Source organism: Phyllopteryx taeniolatus, chromosome 3, assembly GCF_024500385.1.
Source record: "Phyllopteryx taeniolatus isolate TA_2022b chromosome 3, UOR_Ptae_1.2, whole genome shotgun sequence".
In the NCBI taxonomy this organism is placed as follows: Eukaryota; Metazoa; Chordata; class Actinopteri; order Syngnathiformes; family Syngnathidae; genus Phyllopteryx; species Phyllopteryx taeniolatus.
Genome location: NC_084504.1, coordinates 17,994,804 through 18,015,312, shown reverse-complemented (window position 1 = coordinate 18,015,312; position 20,509 = coordinate 17,994,804). Strand labels below are relative to the sequence as shown.

Below are 20,509 nucleotides of genomic sequence, written 5' to 3'. Positions count from 1 at the left end.
AGAGGAAAGACGGCCTGCCACAGGAGCTGTTGAGACAGACCTACACAGCGGTCATCGAATCAGTCCTGTGTTCTTCCATCACAGTCTGGTTTGGTGCTGCTACAAAAAAAAGGACAAACTCCGACTGCAACGCACAATCAAAACTGCTGAAAAGATTCTTGGTACCCACCTACCCACCCTTGTGGACTTGCACGCTGCCAGAACTAAGACAAGAGCATGCAAAATCCTCTTGGACCCTCTACATCCCGGTCACCACCTCTTCCAGCTCCTTCCCTCAGTTAGGTGCTATCGAACAATGCAAACTAAAACAAGCAGACATTCCAACAGCTTCTTCCCTCTTGCCATTAACTTCTTAAACAGTTAACATTGTAACATGCTGCCAATTTTGTCTTGAGATTGTTGTCACATCACTGTCAGGCCAATTATACATTATTCGTGCACTCACTTGAGCAGTCTCACCACTCTGCACTACTTGCATATCTGCTGTTGACCAATACTGGCCACTCATGTGCTTGAGAAGTATCTGCGCCATTTGCACAATTGACACTGTTCCAGATTATCGATTGCACCATTAGTCACTTTAAACTGCATACATTTCTTGAAGTCTCTGCGCTATTTGCACAATGGTTACTGTACCAGACTTGTTCTATTAGTCATTTCAAACAGCTCTAAATTGGTAGAGGACTTTGCATCTTTTGCACAATTGTCCAAAATAAATAAATAAATGTATCGGCATTACCACATTACTGGTAACATTTTATTGCTCAGGGAACTGTGTTTTTATGTTTCAAAAGTACAGTTGTCGTACTAGAGCGGCTCCGACTACCGGAGACAAATTCCTGGTGTGTTTTTGACATACTTGGCAAATAAAGATGATTCTGATTCTGATTCGAACATGTCAACACTATCATAGTGAAATATCAATTGTCCATCCTGTTGCATGTACTTTGTCTGCTTGCAATTAAATTGTTATGTTATTAAGTGTTTCTAGCGGCATAACATCAACTTTATACGACGACTATGAAGTTCAACGGCAAATCTCAACTTTTTGGTTTGGAATGGGCAATTCTCAAAGGCACCCATGGCGACGAGATCGATGTACATTGCCTCATTGACAAATTCAGCGACGAGTATATGTTTTGCTCGCATGGTGGCGCCCGTCGGCCTCCAATACGCGAAGCCATTTAAACAGACGAACCCTCCGGGGATTAAATTTAACATCGGGTCTCATTAGCTTCAACCAAGCGAGACGCTGTGGACGTGCGCGCGCATTAGCTAGCTAATCTTTGGACGGGGTCAGCGTGCGCGCTCCCGTGTGCACTCATTCACACACATGGCCGCGGTAGCACACCGGTGGAGAGACCGATAGGAGAACCGCGACTTTCACCGGCCACGGTTGCCGTTATTTACATGGAGTACCCGCTCCACCTCATCTTATTACCTCGGATCCCACCGCCGCCTCTTCGGAAGGGATAGCCGACTTTTAAACATTATCAGAGCGGGAGAAAAAAGGAGTATTTATCCATGTTTTCCTCAGCCATAAAGACATCTCAATAATTCGTCATGGACATGGAGTGGTCAGGTAAGTTGTTTTATCTTGTGTTTCCGTCAAAATGTAAATGTATTCCGCCCCGTGTGAACATTATTAAAACGTTTGGGACTTATGTCAAGTTTGTATTTATTATAGAGTGGTGGTGTGGTTAATTAATAAAGAGGGGAAACTAATGAGTCGTCACTCCTCCATCAATTAAAGTCAGACAGCTCCAGCAGACATCCCGTACGAAAAACCATTAAAAGTGACACGGCGCTAATTTTCTTTCGCACTGTGCCAAACGCTGCCCTTTTCAAGCCTCGTCCTTGCTCCCCTCCTCCTCCTCCTCCTCCTCGTAGCAGCTAATAACACCGAAAAGCCTAAATATTGATTCAACGCGATCAGTAAATGAATGGCCGGCGAGCCCATTGACGACGGAGACAAAAACGCTTCCATGGTTACATGCAGGATCTCCAGCGTGACTGCCACTCTTTGTGTGGGCTTTTCCCCTCGCCCACTGAAATCAAACACGGATCCACACACAAGAGTAGAACTGGGGTGGAAGGAAGACCCTCTCATTAAAACCCCCCACCCCCCAATTTATAGAGCTACCAGGGCTAAAAGTATTCTTGGCACACTTGGGAAATGAATGAACTAGGATGCGTTATGGTAGAGTTTGCACCCATACAAAGGCTTGATCATATTTGACACTATTTGAGCATGCAAGTTCCTACAGTAAGTGACTACTGTATGTCCAGCTCATCTGTAATGACTTCGACATGATGTCATCATCTCTCGCAAATCTCTTTTGTTGAATCCCTTCTCGCAGCCGGGGCGGGAAGGGAGGGAGCTGCTTCTGTAGCCATTCAGCTCTTACACCTGCTCCTCGCCAACCGTCTTGCTGCTGCTGCAAAAAAAAGAAAAAAGAAAAAAAGAATGGCAATTGTTTCATCACAAAGCATCACAGGCCATTGTTTTGTGAAATCTGTTCACTTTGATTAATACCGTCCATTTTGTCCACGTACAACCCCTGAGATCCTCTCTAGCTGCAGGCCCCTTTGTTTGTCAGTGTTTATGTCATTGCCTGGAAGGGGTCAGCCCCCCAGTGGCCCGTGTGAGGGCCCGAATGTGATTCACGGGGAGGAAACTGTTTTACTGCCTCCTAATGGCAGACCGGCACAAAAGGGGGTCAGTGCCGTAGGTGGGGGCTGCTCATTGATGAGAAGGTCTGAAGTGTTGCACGTAGTCCGGCTGAGATGGATGATTGCAGGCTATGAGAGAGGAATTGCATTCCCAGTGTGTGGCAATGGAGGGAAATGAACACAACAGTGTGACTAGAGTTACAGTGCTTTTTGACACCTTGGGTCTGTCCAGTGGGAATCATTAAATGATGTCTTCCTCTAAGCCAGGGTTTCCCAAACTTTCTCACACCCTTCTCACACACTTCTACAAATACACTCTGTATTGCAATAATATCAACGCACATTGTTTGTGCACAATCCTCATCAATCATGGGAACGAACACGCCCAAAATGGTCCCAAAATCATACAGTACTGTATGCAAGGAAGCTAAGATGCTCGACAATAATTTGCTAGCGAACACAGTCAGACCATATTATTTCTTTATCAGTAAGTGTGTTTTCACATATACTGTATATTGTACAGTATAACCACACTATAAACTTACTTCTGGGGCTGGAACGGATTAATTGCATTTCAATGGGAAACATTACCTTGGTATACGAATGTTTTGGTTTGCAAATGGAGTCATAGAATTGATTAAAATTATAGACTGACATAAACCGTGGACAAAGTTAAAATTAATCCATACTTTGGAAACCCTGATCTTAGGAATTTAATGCAATGGGACCATGTACAGCATTCTTTTTTGTTATCATGTACCAGTTGCTTATTCCTCCCATGACTTTTTAATATTTGTTCATGTTTGTTTATTCCACACCAAGAAATCAACTGAAAAACACATTTTCATGTCCTGTGATGATGAGTGTGTAACCCAGCTAATAAAATCTAATCTTAACTGAATATAAATTCAGAGCATTTGAATTAAATTTAGATTTTTTTATTTTATTTTTTATTTTTTTGTATTGTAATAGCGAAGGATTGTAGTGCGAGTGTATTATGTGACTTGGGTGACAGGTGGTTAAAGGTGGACTAAAGCCTGGACTGTTTGCCAGTCAATCACCAGGGTGATCGCAAATAGTGCATTGAGTGGGAGTTGATCTCATGCCAGCTGCATAAAGTCAGCTATGTGAATCACTACAGTACTAATGGGCCACAGCTGTAGTTAAAGTTTTAAAAATATACATGCTACACATTGGCATAATGTCCTTTTTTTTTTTTTTTTTTTTTTTTTTACCTATGATGATTTGTAGTCCTTGTCTTTTAGCCATGCCAGTTTCACTCATTCATCATTCAAGGTTGACTGCACTTGGGTTATTAAAACAAAGCAAGGGTGGTTTTGTGTGTTGTCCTGCGCTCATTTATCTTGAATGCAAAGTGACTGGGGGGGAGGTCTGGTCTGAAGCAGAAGTGCGTGTCCGAGGACAAATGGAGATACCTGTTATAAGCATTTTGTTATGAAACTGGTTTTCATTGGTTGTTTACCTAACAGTACATGCAGGAGAACTCGGCAAAATCCCTTTATAGAAAACAGACGACATTTAGTAATGTGCGTCACTCTGACAGAACCCAAAATGTTACTTTACTGTTTCTGATTGACTGTGAATGGGACCATGAGGCCTGGAAAGCCTGAATTTTTTTTTTTTTTTTTTCAGATTCACTCAACAGAGACATTATAAATCAAAATCATAGTTAAGTCTTGTATAATGGCAATGTTGTATGCCATGTTTCCGTAAGTCCTATAATCGTTTAGGCTTCCTGATGGGAGACATGTTTCAGTGGTTGCTGACCTTGGAGCAGCGTGACAGGGAAGTGGTGGACCAACAGAGATGGCCAACAATGCTGAGGTCTCTTTGGTAGTCCCAACTGAACCGATTCAGTTCCTGTTGAGTTTAGAATGGTTGCTGCAGCAAACTCTTGCCCATGACAGCATATACTGTAAGTCTACAAATAATCAAATATACGTACTGACACACACATTGTTGTACCCGCTTGATAGTAAAATGCCTGCGTGGTGTGCATGGGTTCCTTTTGCCTCAATTCTGTACACTTAAAAATCATATGACAATTCATAGGGGTTCATGACAATTTGTCTGCTGGAGAGCACCATACCCAAGAGTTTTTAGAGTGTTTAACCCTCTTGTAATTATCTAATATACAGGTTGTTCCAAAAAGGATAATTATTTGATATCTGATTATCTGGGTAAGGATACAGTATACCTATCAAAATTGGGAAAAAATTCACAAAATGCACTTTCATTGCTCGTGAATGTCATTTTTCACTCTGAGAAAAAAGGAAAACAGAATTTGCGTCCTCTTTTGGAGACATTATAGGGGGTCTTCAAGGATTCACAGGTTGCCATTCCAGCTAGAAGCGCCACTGCACATGTAGTCAAATTTTAGATAATTTGAGCAATAATTTACCATGTTATTTGAGTACGGCATTTTTTGGAACACCCGGTATTTATTAAATTAAACCCATAAATGTGTTGCAACCTAGGTTTCTGTCATAACGTCACACTTCTTGAAAATTAGCATCCCTCACCATTTTTGTAATTGCCATGGTTTATAGTATATCACGGGGGAACCCGTTTTCACAAGAATTAAGTACAGCACTTGAAAAGCTTGTAAGGTATTTGCTTTAAAATTATGGAAAATATATTTGTTTTTCTCGCAACTTGCAATATAGAACCTTTTCCGTGTGTCGCTGCAGCGGGGGGTTGCACGTGTACCAGCTCCTTTCTCATTCTTTGATGTCCCTCATTGTTGTATATTTAGTCTTAGCGGAGGAATTTCAAAAGTTGGTGGGGGTAGTTGAACACAGAGCGGTTGTGTTTGTCTCAAACAGATGCATTCATCCACTATTTCTTTTCTTAATGCCTGCCGTTTTAGATTATAGCTTTGTGAGATAAACATCTCAAGATAATAAACCTTGAGGTCATCTATGCGAAGTACTGCAGGGGTGCTAGATGAGAATGAAATACTTTGGATTCATCAATGATGGAAAATCCTTAGAAATCCTGATATTTTAAAGAGCTCTTCCAGAGATAGTTCCAAATGCAATCAAGAGAGTTCCAAATTAACAATTAATCAAATAATTCCGATTATAAAAACCCATCCCTAATAATTATACTCTTATCACTCCAGTATGATAGATTCCGTGCCACAATTATTGGTGGGTATATCATCCACTGAAAGAAATAAACATTTCACCTCAAATAGACGCCTCCCTTTTTTTCATGGAAAAATACTCGGTGTCGCCTTGTACAATTTTATAAAGGCCAATTTTCAGATAAATACCTGATACTTTTTGCAGCTGAAAAAAATACATGCCCTCTATTTGATAAAGTACTCACCGCAGTATTCATGATTTTGTGATTAATTGGACCAGAATTCACAAGGCAGGTTACAAACTGAGATGAAATAGACAACTACTCCTTTATGATAGTCAATCAATAGGTGAGAGAATGAGCAGTTTCTGTGCTGCCATCTGGTACTTTGGAGTTTTTGAAAGGGGCGGTTTGACACCTACAGTACTGTGAATGAGTGTGCAGCCGTGTCCTTGTTTACAACAGAGAGGGGGAAAAAGGCCATTCGGAATAGTATGGTTTGGATTCTTCTGGAGTGGTGGTCTGCTTGCCAAAAGTTGTAGAAACAACAGAAAAGAGAACTGTGGCCATGTTAGTAATGCCCGCAAAACCTCCAAAATAGCATGCGAGAACAAAAGTGCGCTCCTTAAAATTGTGCGCTGCTCAGTGAAACGCAAAGCCCGGCTTCTCCTCAATGGAAATAGCTCTTTTCTACCTCGTCCCTCTCTTTTGGGAGCGGTTTTGAAAAGCAATTAGCATTTCATCCAGGTCCAAGCTTTTACATGCAATGAAGTAATACCCGTTCCAAATTGGCCCTTTGGTCTGCGAGGCTGTGGAGAGCACAACCTTGTTTAATCCCCTCAAAGTGTCTTTCTGTCTGCCTCGATCACTGTGTGTCATACAAGCTAATCAGCCAACCAATGCACCAAAAATGCTTTAAACTGCTCACTACTACTGCTTCCTACTCAATTGAAACCACTTTCCTTTTCATACACCCCTTCCAACCCATTGCTTCTAAAGCAGAAGAAAACATTCTTGCTTTTATTTAGAGGTATGTGAGATGCACTTGGTGGAACTTTAGAGCATTCGAACACAGCTGCATGGACAATACCTCAGGAAAACTCTCCCCGCGCTCTCTGTTTTCATTTTCACAGTAAAATGCACATTTGATTGACAGACCCATGCCCTTGAAGGAGAGAAAGGCCGGTGTGAATTATCTTCCGATAATAGCCCGAGGGCTGACCTCATGCATTTTTGTTCTTTAGGAGGGGATTCATTCAAGATTTCCCTGTGTGGAATGGCATGATTTGACTGCAATTCATCACCTTGCCATTCTTATTTCCTCAACTGTCCTACCTCCTCTTTTTGCAGGCTTTCTGTTTTTGCCCCTAAAAATAAACACAAATCTGTTTTGGCGTAGAGCTCTCTAAAATAAGTCTGGTGTGTAATACAAACCTTTGGCAGATTTAACAATGTATGTTTTAGCTCTACTCATTTATTATGTCTCTTAATTTCTTCCCCGCACGGCGAAAACATTGACTGACCTAAAAATACCTGAAGGAAAAACTACATGCACAGTGCAATTATGGGCTTGTAAGTTGACCCACTATGTGATGCGTGGCCACGCCGCCTGTGGACGGTTTCTGAGGTAAATCTCGACAAACACTGGTCTGGTGGCATCGCTAAGCGCAGCTCAAACATAAAACAAGTCAATAAACAACGGAGAGAAGGCGTGATAGTATTTTGGAACCATCAGCACAACTTGAGCTACATAAATACACACTGTACTCTAATAATATACTGCATTAACATTTTTTGGTTTCGCTTTTAAGGATAGACTTTTGGCAAAAGATATTTGACAACTGCCTGGTTTTCTTTCAACTCAAATAACAACCCAGCAATATGGCCACAGGGAATATCCATTTTCCAATGTTTATACAATTTAATGTTTTATGTTGTACTGTACTATGAAACACAGTAGAACCTGCAAAAGTGAACTTCCAAAGCTGAACACAATTTGTTTTGTGATGCTGGTTGACTTACTTCCAAGTTGTTCTAATTTAAAAACATATTTTCACATTGAAATACATGTCAAGTGAATTTGTTTATCCACACCCACACTGTTGCTATCATAAAACCTCTGTTGTATTAAAGACTTTGTAAAACAGAAATATGTTATACATGTTTGAAGATAATTGCTGAAAATGTGAAAAGACAGAAAGAACTATGTAGTACTAAATTGTGGAGTATAGCAATAAACTGTTTTTCACCATTTCAGTTTTGCTGTTTTTGGGGGGGGGGGGGGAGGAGGTCATGGCTAAAACATTGCCTCGTGATGCATTTTGGAGTTCAGCATGAGTCACCCCTCCCCCTCTATATAAGAACTTGAGCGCCTTTATTCACATCAGTGGAGAGCATCATTTTTTCCTTTTACCATCACTGTTACCATCATTAAAAAGCCATAGTAAAATCTGTAAATCAATCAATACTCGGATGTAATATTAGTTGAACCTTTGAGGTTTTTTTTTTTTTTATCCAGAAAATTATAGTTGGTATCACTTTTACGGTGCTCGACTTTGATGACTCCACTGTACTGTATACATGCATACTGATACGTGGATCTATCTGTATGTTGCCGTTAAGTGGTCCAATGTAACCAGAAGCTGTTCTGCAAGGGCGTCTTACGACCAGGGCAACATCATTGCATAAAAGCCACATGGGAAAGCCCTTGATTAAACTCCACTGACTGATGTCCAACACACCCTCTTCCAAAAGGGAAGTACAAGTATCGCATTCCACTTCTAAACCTTCAAATACTGAGAACTCTCACTGTGAAGTAATTACGGGAGAGGCAAAATCCACAATGTAATTATAGTCACAACAAATTCTGCTTTCAATGAGAACTCTAACATATCTTGAATGATTTGAAGAAAAGCGAAGCCTCTTGCTGTCAAGCATTCACCAGGCATGTATTATGTGGAGAATCCTGCGGTGTCACACTTAACTGCAGTCATCCACGAAGTCCAAGGCTTCCATTGAATAATTGATTCGGGAGATTACGACACACTGGCCGCTGTCAGGCGAAACCCAAGAGGCATCATCGTCGTGCGTCCAGGAGTTGCCCGGCAACTAGACACCCACGATCGGGATATCTAATAGATCAATGAGCGAGTCCGTGTGTGCAAGGGATCCAATGCAGCAGTTCCTGTGAACAGAGCTCATGACACTGCTGGGATGAAAGGTGACAGGGTCAAGTCACCGCAGGCTGTTTTATCAGCATGCCTGCTCACTGTGCTTATCAGTGCGCCTGCCGAGAAGGGCTTTCTAGAAAAGACTAATCCATCACATTCATGCCCATCTATTTTCTCTACAACTGGAGCCTATCCCAGGTGACTTATGGCACTCATATTCACACCAAAGGCAACTTCAGTTGACCTCAGGTACATGACAGCAACACTTTGGGAAGAAGCCAGCGAGACTGCAGAGTACCCTATTAGACACAGTACACATTAGCACACAGTAAGAGCCATAGAGTAAGCTGGAAATGGATAAAAATGTGCTTTTTTTTAGCTGTTTGTTTAGTGTTTTGGAACCTGTAACGCAAACATTTGAAACGCGGTTCTGAAAATATACATTTTTGAACACGACACTGTTTTTAAATGTTTGTTGGCAAAAGCTGAGTATATGAACATTACTCACAACCTTACAGCAACACTGGTCAACTGTGTTTGTGTTAAGGTAGTGAGCTTGATTATGATTTTCCAACAAAGTGAATAATATACTGTAACTGTGATAAGGGTAGAACTTTAAAATTTAAAAATTCATTTTTTGATGCTTATATGACACAGTGTGTGTTCCTGGAAATAATGTATGACATGATTAAAGATAATAATGAGTAAGTTGAGTGAGGTCACAGCATCAGTCAATTCTGAAGGTTCACTGTGGGAGCTCTCTTTAGTTGCGGCGTTATCTTTGGCTAGCTAAAGTACTTGGGCCAACAATCCATTTCATTTGCTTTAGTGATTGACAGTGTGTTCAAAGCTCTCTGGTGCCCTGGCCAATCACCAGCTGAGCATTTCTACTAAAATGCAGTTTTTTTTGGTTTTATGTTCGGTCTGTGGCAGAATGGTTTGCTAAACCCGTGGCTTCATACGCATGTGTGTGCTTGGATGTCACAGCTTTGTTCGCAGCAGCTGTATAAGTGTCAGAGGTCTGTGCCAAACACGGCATGCTGCCGTTTTCTTGATGGACAGATCCTTGGTCTGCCTGTAGCCCCTGGGATCATGGTTGGCACATCACAAAACACCCGAACAAAAATATCCCGGTAATTGTAAATCAGATCTGTGCCATTCACGCAGCATCTGTTTTCTATTAGGCACCTTGAAAAGAGTGCAGTATTCTTGGTCAATGGACCACCATCTTTTTTGTGTGGCTGGGGTTGTAGGAGTTCATAAGAACCAATACTGTTTGATCTGAGATGATCTATGATATTATTATACCTGTAGAGTGGTGGCTTCTCAGAAGAGTTGTTGTGATTAAGAGCCAAAGTAGCGCTGAAACTTTATTTTTTGCTAAATTTAATACTAAATTCTTAAATTACAAATTGCCTTTGAGTGCGGCACAAATATTAAGGTAATTTTACATGGCAGACAACAGACAGTAACAGTGACAGACAGTAAAGTGTGTTTTTCAAGTACAGTACATGTCTTTATTTCAAGAATATAATTCATAACATGGAAACATTAAGTGATTTGTAACAAAAATGGAATGGAACAGTAGATGGAAAGACAGTTCATATAAAACGAAATAAGTGCCTACAGTTTTACTTTACTGAGGCTCTTTTAACCCCTTGCCTAAACTGTGAACTTTTAAAAGTGATTGCTAGGCAAGTCTATCTACTATTACTGTATGCATATCGTATATCTATAGAGGTAAAAATGGACAAAAGAGTAAATTATTACATGTAAGGAGTCTGGGAGGAATGTTGCGACAAACCAAGGTGAAAACTGAAATAACGGGAATTTAATGAAATTACATTAAAACTAATAAATGGATTGACTGAGACCCAGCCTCTTTTTACACACTAACTCACTCACCTCTTCCCTCTCATTCCCTTTAAGCCTAAACCCCTTGCCACCCACCAGCTTTAAATCCTTTTTTGATGTGTTAACCAGTCATCTTTCCACCATGGTATATTTGTGCAATGCGCACATTTATTCACAAATAAAACAAATATCCACACTCACACCAAATAAACAAACATATTAGAGTTAGCTAATTAAAGTTGGTAAATTATCATAATATTTTACGCTACTAACACACTAATGACTTCTATTTAAGTATTTATACCATTCTGAGAATAGCTCACAGTAGTATAAGTGGAATGGAACATTATGGAAACATTACTATTTTCAAAGTCCAACTTTCCTAGAGGTTTCTCCCATTAAAATGGAACGAATAGCATGACATCTGCATGTAACAGTCCTTGCTTTTTTCTAACTTTTGAATAAATAGCATTTTCTCAAAGATAATGGTTACAGTTATACCCTTGGCAAGACCGCGTTGTGCAGATTATGAATGAAATGAGTGGAAGGAGGGCGGCAAGGAGGTTGAGGACAGTAGCCATAGTCCTTCATTGGCTCCACCCCATTTGTCATGCTGGGTTGTTTTGTTGTGTTAACCATGACAACTGTCTCAGTGGCTCCATCCAGCTTCAGGATTATTCATTGTGAGAGGGCTGAGCATGAGGAGACGAGCGCAGACGTGAAGATGATTGTAGGAAGCAGGAGAGCAGAAAAGATAATTAGAGGGGAAGAAAGGAGAATGTTGGCCAGGCAGAAATGCCAAGAAACCTTGTGCCGAATACGTGAAACTACTGATTTGGTCACATTTACTTTGGCGTGACATAGTGAATTTGTGTGGTCAAGAAAAATGGCGTCAACAACAAGTGCTTTAACAGTCATGACAGCATGAGGACAACAGCTGTTTAAATTATGGAATATTACCAGTTTGTTATACCACCATGACCATCTGGCCAGCCTTTCTGAACATATGGCTCCTTTATTCTACACAATCTGTTATTTCCATTGTACAGCATTAGGTTTAACACATCCAGGGATAACTACCTATTTAACCACTGAGTCAGCTATGATTATGATGTCTCTTTATCTCTTGAAAATCTGTGATTTTGGATGTGGAGAAGACATCTTCCTGATTCTTAGTACATCCCTCAAAATGCCAATTTCAACATCACGATAATTTAAGAACCACATCATTCGCCTAATAGCATAATTGCCAAAGTTGTTTTTAATTTACTTTCACAATATCAGTAAAAATACCAATGTGCTTGTTTTAAAAAAATAAATTAATTAATTAAATTAAAAAAAAAATTTCTTTGTGTAGATTCTCAGTCATTCAGTCATTGTAATCGACAGAAGTTGAACTGAGGCAACCAGATTTTTCTTGTTTGTTTTTTCCCCCCCCTGCTTCCAAAGTATGTTAAAAAATGCCTTGGGCAATGATGCTATTGGGCTAACGAAATGCAAATTTTGGGTTCCCCATTGTCTGCGATTGGCTAGCAACCAGTTCAGGGTGTAACCCGCCTCCTGCCCGATGATTGCTGGGATAGGCTCCAGCACGCTCGCGACCCTAGTGAGGAGAAGCGGCTCAGAAAATGGATGGATGGATGGGTTTCCTATTGTCAAAAGGAAGTTGTAATGTACTGCTTTTTGGTCCTTTGGAGCAACAGCCAGAGCGTTGTTACCTTTAAGGGTTGAGCTGGGTTGAAAAACATAATTTGTGTGCAGCAACGAATGAAATGCGAAGCACTGTTCTTAAATAAAAGCTTGTCTTCTTAGAATAGTCTTCTTGGAATAAGTAACCACATACCAAGAAGAAAGGGTACCAAATACATACTGTCATATTCTTCTTTAGTAAATTCAGTAAGGGATTAAACTTTGCCATCAGCCAACCTAACTGTCCCTAGATGAACTGCACCACTTGGTGAAAACCAGACATGGCACGTTTGCCTACAATGAACCCAAAACCCACCAATTCTAACCTTGTTCTTCATTTGCATCTTCATACAGGAATGACCATTTTCCTCCATTTGGCCGGGTTGGTTTTGACTTTGTCCATCCCTGGCGCAACATCTGAGTCGGCCGCTCTGCGCTTCTTAGGGCAGACGGACTTTGTTGTCAACGAGAGCAGCACGGCTGTGGTCCGGCTGGTCGTGGAGAGAGTGGGAGACCCCGTCAATGTCACGGCTTTGGTTCTGGTAGGACTTGTGTTCTAAGCTTACCCTAAAGCACTGTTAGAGTATCCCATGCCATATTATGCATTGATGCTTCTTTATTGTACTGTAGTATGTAGTTAAACTGAACTGAATGAACTGTCCACCTTCAAAGCCTGTAACCGCTCAGTCTGTAATATCTTCCATTGCATTTTCAGGCAGTCAAGCCTTTAGTCATTGCAAAAAGTGATGGCAACATCAAAGATGGTGTGTGCCAGCAGTTTGGAAAACTCAGTTGGGGTTTGGCTTTATGGGCTCTACGTGGGGGTTTGTGTCAGATGCTCACAGTTGGTGTCTAACAAGATGAGCTGGCCATGCAGTGGAATGTGGTGAAGAAGTTAGCGTCATAATGCCTTTAACACAATTTCTCTTGAATTAACTATTATACATCCTGCAAAAACTCAGCAAAAAAATTGTAGGAAGTTTCATGTCAGGAAAGGGATAGATGGAGGAATCCACTATAGATCATGCAATATCCAGCCTTCTTTCCACAGCACACTATTCTTGAGCATTACTTGGTTTGTTCATTTCAGCTGGAGGGATTCGACACAGGCGATTTTGAGGCTGTTAATGCTGCCGTCTTTCTGCTGTCCACTGAATCCAGTAAGACCATCTTCATTGCAGTAAAAGACGACGACCTGCCTGAAGCGGATGAGACGTTTACCTTTAACCTCACTCTACAGGTAAAAGGCTCATCATTCGGGTCTTGCAGTATAAGTTCATCATTCCTGTGTATATCAAATTTATTTTTGCTACGGATGTTACCGCCGTTGCTCTACAAGCATACATTTCACTGTTCTGATTCCGAATCCTTCACACGAGCCACTAAGCAATGGGATGTGGAGGCGTCAACCACAGTAAGCCCTCTTTTTCGGTTCTTTGATGTGTGTCCACCATAAGACTTTACTGGGGTCAGACGGGGTGGGGGAAAACGTACATGACCAGAACACCTTTGAGGTTTCCCTTTTAAAAGACAGCGCCGTGAAAGGAAACTGACTGTGACAGCCACAATTTCCCAGCAAGTACATTATGTATTCTACTTTGCTGGTGAAACCCAATTGCAGATTTAAGCTACTTGCACTGAAGGTCTAATTCTTTTCAAGCAACGTATTAGTTCAGTTAGGTGAGAAAATTGCATTATGCACAGATGGTGTGGAGCTACATTGTAAATCATTCTAAACAGAATTACTTTCACAGCTTAAGATTCCTTACACCTAGAAGCTATTGCCATGGTTTCAGTTAGCATTTAGTTGTCAAGTTTGATTGATGAGTTAAGGTGGGAAGAGTGCTCATCGCCGTCTCATCAGTTGCCCCAAGTCCAAAGATAAAGGAGGATCATGATTCACCGATTGTCATCTTTGCAAAACAAACCTGACATCCCTCACAACATTGTTTATTTATCATCTTTATGTGACGTCTGGTTATTTCCCTGTGGTGCATGCCTGTATTTAGCCTACAAGCAGAGTGAAAGAAAAGATGAGGCCCACTTAGCCCTTCTATTTACACTACAGTGAAGACAAAGCTTTCAGTTTACGAGAGGGCTGTCTGGAGTATAAATGTGCACTGCAAGTAGGATCACACATCAAGCATTAAGGTAAAAAGAGAGAGAGTGACATTCCGGATATATGTTGTTTTTGTTACATTGTAGGCACATCATACTCGTCTGTCTTCCATCACCAATTAAAAAACAAACTGCTTTACATTAGTGATGGACATTTGAATACATTTCCTTGACTGACTATGGGGGAAACTAATGATACATTAATCAGTTCATTGTTGTTTTTTAAATGTATTGTATATAAATTATATTGTAACTGTTTTCCCCCACATTATAATGTTCTTCTGAAAGCAACCTAGTTGAGACTAAATCAAGAGCACCGCTGCTCTTTGTAGCCAAATAGTGCACTCTATAGAGCCTCAGTGATTAAGACTTGATTAATTAACAATCAACTCCACACAACCAAATAATTCAGATCATTATCAATCAATCAACGATAATGCCAATCCCTAGTTGAACTATTACAATACAAAATGGACCCCACATCCGGGGAAGTGGTTAGAACGTCTGCCTCGCATTTGCAAGGTTCTGAGTTCAATACTTGGTTCAGGCCTTCTTGTTTGTTCTCCCTGTGCTTTTGTGAGTTTTTTCAAGGCACTCAGGCTTCAAACATTCATGTTAGGTTCATTGAATACTCTAAATTGTTCATAGGTGTAAATGTGAGTGTGAATGGTTGTTAGTCCATATGTGCCTCGACTGCCTGGTGACCAGCCCAGGGTGTAGCTCGCCAAAGTTAACTAAGTAGGATCCAGCACACTCGTGACCCGAATGACAACAAGAGGACTAGAAGTGGACGGATGGAAACTGTAGTCCTAGAGTGGAAAGGCTTAAAACTTAAACCAAGTATAATTTTCTGAAAAATAACAGTTTTACTGAACTACGTTCAGGGTAAGTAAGGTATGAAGCTAATTCTTGATTCAAGGCTTGCTTGAGACTGAGGCTCAGAGATGCAAATGTGTGTGTGTGTGTGTGTGTGTCAGTGGACTCCTGGCTTGCTCAGTGGCTTGGCTCTGTTCAACCATTCGTACCCTCAGTGACCACTACAAGACTTCAGCAGTAACAACAAAGCTCTGTTACAACTGGGAAAAGCCCTTTATGAATAGAGTGTTGAAGGCAGTGGACCCTAAGGATGCTGTTGTCTTTCACGCATCGCTCTACCACACGCTTAGCCAAGACATGGTGGTTGTGGAAAAAACTACCTGCCGATGCTAATGAAACCCTGCCTATCTAAAAGGTGCAGAAATACTCTTTAGTGTCTCATTTTATTTGGCAATTACATTCAGAAAAAAATACAAAAGTCTTTCGTTTACTGAGAGCCACACAGGAGATTTTGGGATTGTCAGGTCTTAAGGCCGAATGATAACGCTCAAGAATGAAGAGGCATCCTGCCGAGAGGCAAAGTGACAAATTAAGTGAGCTGAGACCAGTACTTCCTGTCTTTGTGCCTTCTCACCATGGCGTCTCAGTAGTGGTGGAACAATAACGAAGTCAAGAGAATAAGGTTTTGAGCATCATGGCTGACGGAGGAGGTGTGGTGACCTAGTTTAACTATTTGAATTGCTTTCACTCTCCAGAGCTCCTCCAACGGTGTGACACTGGGAACACCCAACATAGCCACCATCACAATCCTGTCCAATGATAATGCCTTTGGAATCATCGCCTTCAACTCAGTAAGAAAATCCAACATCATCAATTAATCTTATCTGTGTGTTCCTTTCAATGTGTAACTGAAGTGGGAAATGTGCATTTGAATCCTATACTACTTCAATGACCTCAAATCATACAGGTTAACTTATTGTATGAACAATAAGTACTGTGGTTGCACAAACAGATGTCAATTATTTTACTTCTAAGGATAATTGAATCCACCTCAATCCTTACTTTAATGTATCAGTAGTGGGAATTCAGTTTCCATGGCAGCCGTGGAGTTTTGGGAACCATTTGTCCTACCACCTCCAGATGGTTTAATGTGATGGATGATGATTTGCCAAGTCCTGTTGGGGTTTTAACTGATATCCGAGTTGGACTTTTTGGGTGTCAATTTTAAAGTATTTTTTTTCTGTTTCAGCAATTGTCAATGTTTATTGTAATAATAATTAAAGGTCAACACCAAAATGACAAAGATTTGACTTGCCTTCACCCAATGAAATCATGTATCATATTCTCCTGGTTAATCATTATTACACTGATATTTGTTATTTGGCATCCATTTGATAAAGAGCTATCCCGTTTGTTTGTAAGCTTGTGCTACTAATTATCGTACTGATTTGAACCCATTTGAACAAGATCATGTACAAATAGAGATTTAATTATGTTTGTCATATCTCTCTCTCACATCACAGACTGAGGAGGTCATAGTTGATGAACCGAGAGGAGGAAACCAGTTTGTGCCTCTCACTCTAATCAGGGAAAAGGGGACATACGGAACAGTGACTGTGAATTTTGAGGTGAGAGAACATTGTCCATCAAAAAAGCACATTGTCATCCCATGTTATGTTTTCAAAAAGGACTTATTTAATGTAAAGTGTGTTAATATTCTACTGAAGATCTCTGGGGGGCTCAATCCTGCCTTTGAGGACCTCACTCCAGACAGAGGAAATATCACGATTCCTGTTGGACATTCTGTCATTCACTTCAGCATCCTCATCCGGGATGACCAGGTCCCAAGCAACAAGCAACAGCAAATTATTTACAACTTCATATCACCTTATTGATTGGATGGTTGCTTAAGTCCTACCATTTTTCTTCCTGTGGACCAGATTCCAGAAGATGATGAAGTGTTTTCAGTCAAGCTCACGGGCATAGCAGGTGGAGCTCTCCTCAGGCCCAACGGCAGCAGCGTTCAGCTGAGGATCCGACGTAATGACAGCCCACTGAGGTTCTCACACTCGATCATAGCAGTTCCAGAGTCTGCTGGGGTCATCGCCCTGAATGTGACACGTGGTCGGCTAAGTGAGGACGGGCCACTTGTTGGCTCTGTTGACACTGAGGTACTTTTGGTCCCTCCGGCTCCTGAATTATGAACATAATAACATTAAGCATGCTTTTCACACTTGCGCGCTTTAGGTCCATTTTAATCACATTTATTTGTTCGTTAGTTCATTGACCCACTTGTTACGAGTCATTTGGTTATGTATGAACGCAGTAATCAAACTCTTGTTTGGCTGCAAACAAACTCTGACAAAGATCTGACAAAAATGTCGAACTGAACAAAATGGCTAATGCACTACTTGGGTTTGTTTCTTAGCGGCATAATGGTGATGGAACTACAGGTAGACAAAAGTGAAGACAGCTATAGCATGCATGCGGTTATTCATAAATCCCTATTTGCGCCGTGTGCTTATTTAAGCTGTTTCTCTCACTCGTCCATAAACCAAACTACTTCCTGATTACAGTCTTGCAACCAGTAAGAGAAGATTGCTCCTCCATGGGTTGTTTGTGACATTCTTCGAGTTCTTCGAGTGTGCTCTCCCAAATTTTAAACGCAATTTTACACAGGAAAGACGGATGCATCCAATTTTCACACACTGATGAGTTAAAACAAACAAAGCATGGGTTTTTTAGAGTTGCTGGCTTCCGCAAAATTATCGGAGTGATAGACATTTCTGTGACTCTGTAAAATATCTGTTTGCCTCTTCCACTAACACTTCCAATTCCATCACTTCAAACTTTTTTTCAAATGTTTTGCACTTGTGGTGCTCTGCCAAATGTTCCATGATGAAAAACATCAGAGCGACCTAATGCGCAAAACTCTCTTTTATATAAGTCTGTCGCCACCCCTTTTACACCTCTTCCCAATCATAGTAAATCAGACGTTTGGTATTTTAGAGTGTATAATTACAGTAGTATAGAAAATATTTCCACAACAAGAAACATCTGTAACCAACTGTCTCCAGGTTTCTGTGGATTATGTGCTTGTAAGTGGAAAAGGTCCGGTGAGCGCCACAGCTGATGAGGACTTCATTGACCTGCAGCCGGTCAGGACCGTCACCTTCCCTCCATTTGTCTACAAGTCTAGCTTGTTGTTTAACATCACGGATGATGAAGTGCCAGAAATCGCAGAGTCTTTCCAAGTGGTACTGCTGGAGGCAAGCCTTAAAGGAGATGTGGTACTAGTTTCACCCTCGACTGTGCTTGTGACCATTGAGCCGAATGATAAGCCACATGGCGTCCTGTCAATCACCAGCAGTGCAGTCATTCAACCAATCAGCATCGACGAGGACCTGACACAGAGGTGGAAAACCTGCATGTCAGATATGAGTTACAATAACATTACAGTATTCTAACAAATTTCTGTTGTTGTTCCTCCAGATTTGAGGGCATCGTTATAGTTAGAAATGGAGGTAGCTATGGCGAAGTGTCCGCCAACTGGTCCATTAGTCGAAACTCTAGTGTCCTAACGCCAGTATCTGATGACTTGGCACCTTCGGCTGGGGTGGTGACCTTTGCCCCTGGCCAGGTAACTGCTGTGATTCCAATAAATATCATAACAGACGATCTACCTGAAGAGGCAGAAGCTTTTGTTCTAAGGCTGCTGCCGCATTCTGTGACTGGGGATGCTGAGGTGGATGAACCAATGGAGGTCAGTGGAGAAAGAGTCATACAATTGTTATAAATGTTGAAGCTTGTTTTGGGGAAATACGGTACCCTCCAGATTTTGTGCATTTGTTTTTCATTTCGTAGTGTGTGGGTGTTTGTTACAAAATATAATCTAATAAGTTAGAGTGCAATTGGCACATTTTGAAAGCTAATCACTTTGCTCTGTGGGGTTCCCATTGATGTAGCTGAGTTGATACAAAGCAGGAGCAGCAGGCGCACTAAATGTGTGGTTTTGTGCATGTTTTTAAAGCGTGCAGGGTGAAATGGTGACAGGATTTTATGGTTTCCATCTTCATCATCCATCATGTGAAGTAATTTTAATTGATTCGAATGGGACCCACACACTCATTGTGTGCTAAAACTATCACATGATTTAACCAGTCCACAATTTTTGTTTTTTCCCCTCAATTAACATTACAAAATGATCAGTCATAAACATGATTTGTGCCAAACCGTAAATCAATTATTGTGTACATACCAGCCAATGAATCACACACGTGGGATTCAGGGAGAGAAAAGGCCCTAATTAAAATAGTCAACACGACTCCAGTCGAGTTAATTAAAGAGGATGCATCTCTAAAGTTAGCTCAAAGATCTGTTTTACCACGTTCAAGCTTCAGATCCTTTCCTCTTCGTCCTCACCTCACCATATAACCTGGGCCCAGGGACTAAATTTTAGGAAAAGGAAAACAAGACTCACTATAAAAGATGTTAATTAGACTCATGTGGCCCCCATGTTCAGACGTCATCCTCTTTGAACTACTTGCTCAAATATGGCATACTCCATGTTGAGTCAGATTAGTTTTTGATGGAAAGTAAAGATATACTTATTTATTTTGTACACTTTTTTCTTAGATGGTGTTTTACATCCAAGACAGTGACGACGTCTACGGCATATTTCGCTTCAACCCGGAAAAAGAGCAAAGCATCCAAAGCCAACCTGAAGGCCGTTTCCTTTCACTAAACTTTCTGCGGGACAGTGGCATGCTGGGCAAAGTCTCAATGAGTCTCACAGCCCTCTACATTCCCGCAGGTCCGATAGACCCAGTACTGGCACGAGACCAGGTTCTAAATGTTAGCAGAACTGTGAATGTTGTCTTCCCTCGTGAACGTACGGCCCTCGTCATACTGCCTATCAGGAGCGATGCTTTTCTGCAGAATGGAGCTCATTTCTTCATACAGGTAACTTGGAAAGAATGTCCTCTGATCTTACCATTGTGCATGCATAAATCAGAGCCAATTGAAATTTTGAGTGTCTCTTTTGAATATGAGAGTGGCACTCACATCTGGCCTGTTGTCAT

General features: G+C 41.1%; 1 protein-coding gene across 2 annotated transcripts in view; it reads left to right on the top strand.

Moving 5' to 3' along the window:
- Nucleotides 1-852: 852 nt before the first annotated feature.
- adgrv1 (adhesion G protein-coupled receptor V1) overlaps nucleotides 853-20,509 on the top strand; it is a 113,375-nt gene continuing 93,718 nt past the window's right edge. For both annotated transcript variants that reach the window (XM_061767261.1, XM_061767260.1), the window contains exons 1-10: nucleotides 853-1,582; nucleotides 12,849-13,036; nucleotides 13,585-13,734; nucleotides 16,184-16,279; nucleotides 16,952-17,056; nucleotides 17,156-17,269; nucleotides 17,369-17,599; nucleotides 18,506-18,843; nucleotides 18,921-19,191; nucleotides 20,064-20,390. In XM_061767261.1, coding sequence (XP_061623245.1) covers nucleotides 1,564-1,582; nucleotides 12,849-13,036; nucleotides 13,585-13,734; nucleotides 16,184-16,279; nucleotides 16,952-17,056; nucleotides 17,156-17,269; nucleotides 17,369-17,599; nucleotides 18,506-18,843; nucleotides 18,921-19,191; nucleotides 20,064-20,390 — 1,839 coding nt within the window. In that variant the 5' untranslated portion in view covers nucleotides 853-1,563. The remainder of the gene's footprint in view (nucleotides 1,583-12,848; nucleotides 13,037-13,584; nucleotides 13,735-16,183; nucleotides 16,280-16,951; nucleotides 17,057-17,155; nucleotides 17,270-17,368; nucleotides 17,600-18,505; nucleotides 18,844-18,920; nucleotides 19,192-20,063; nucleotides 20,391-20,509) is intronic.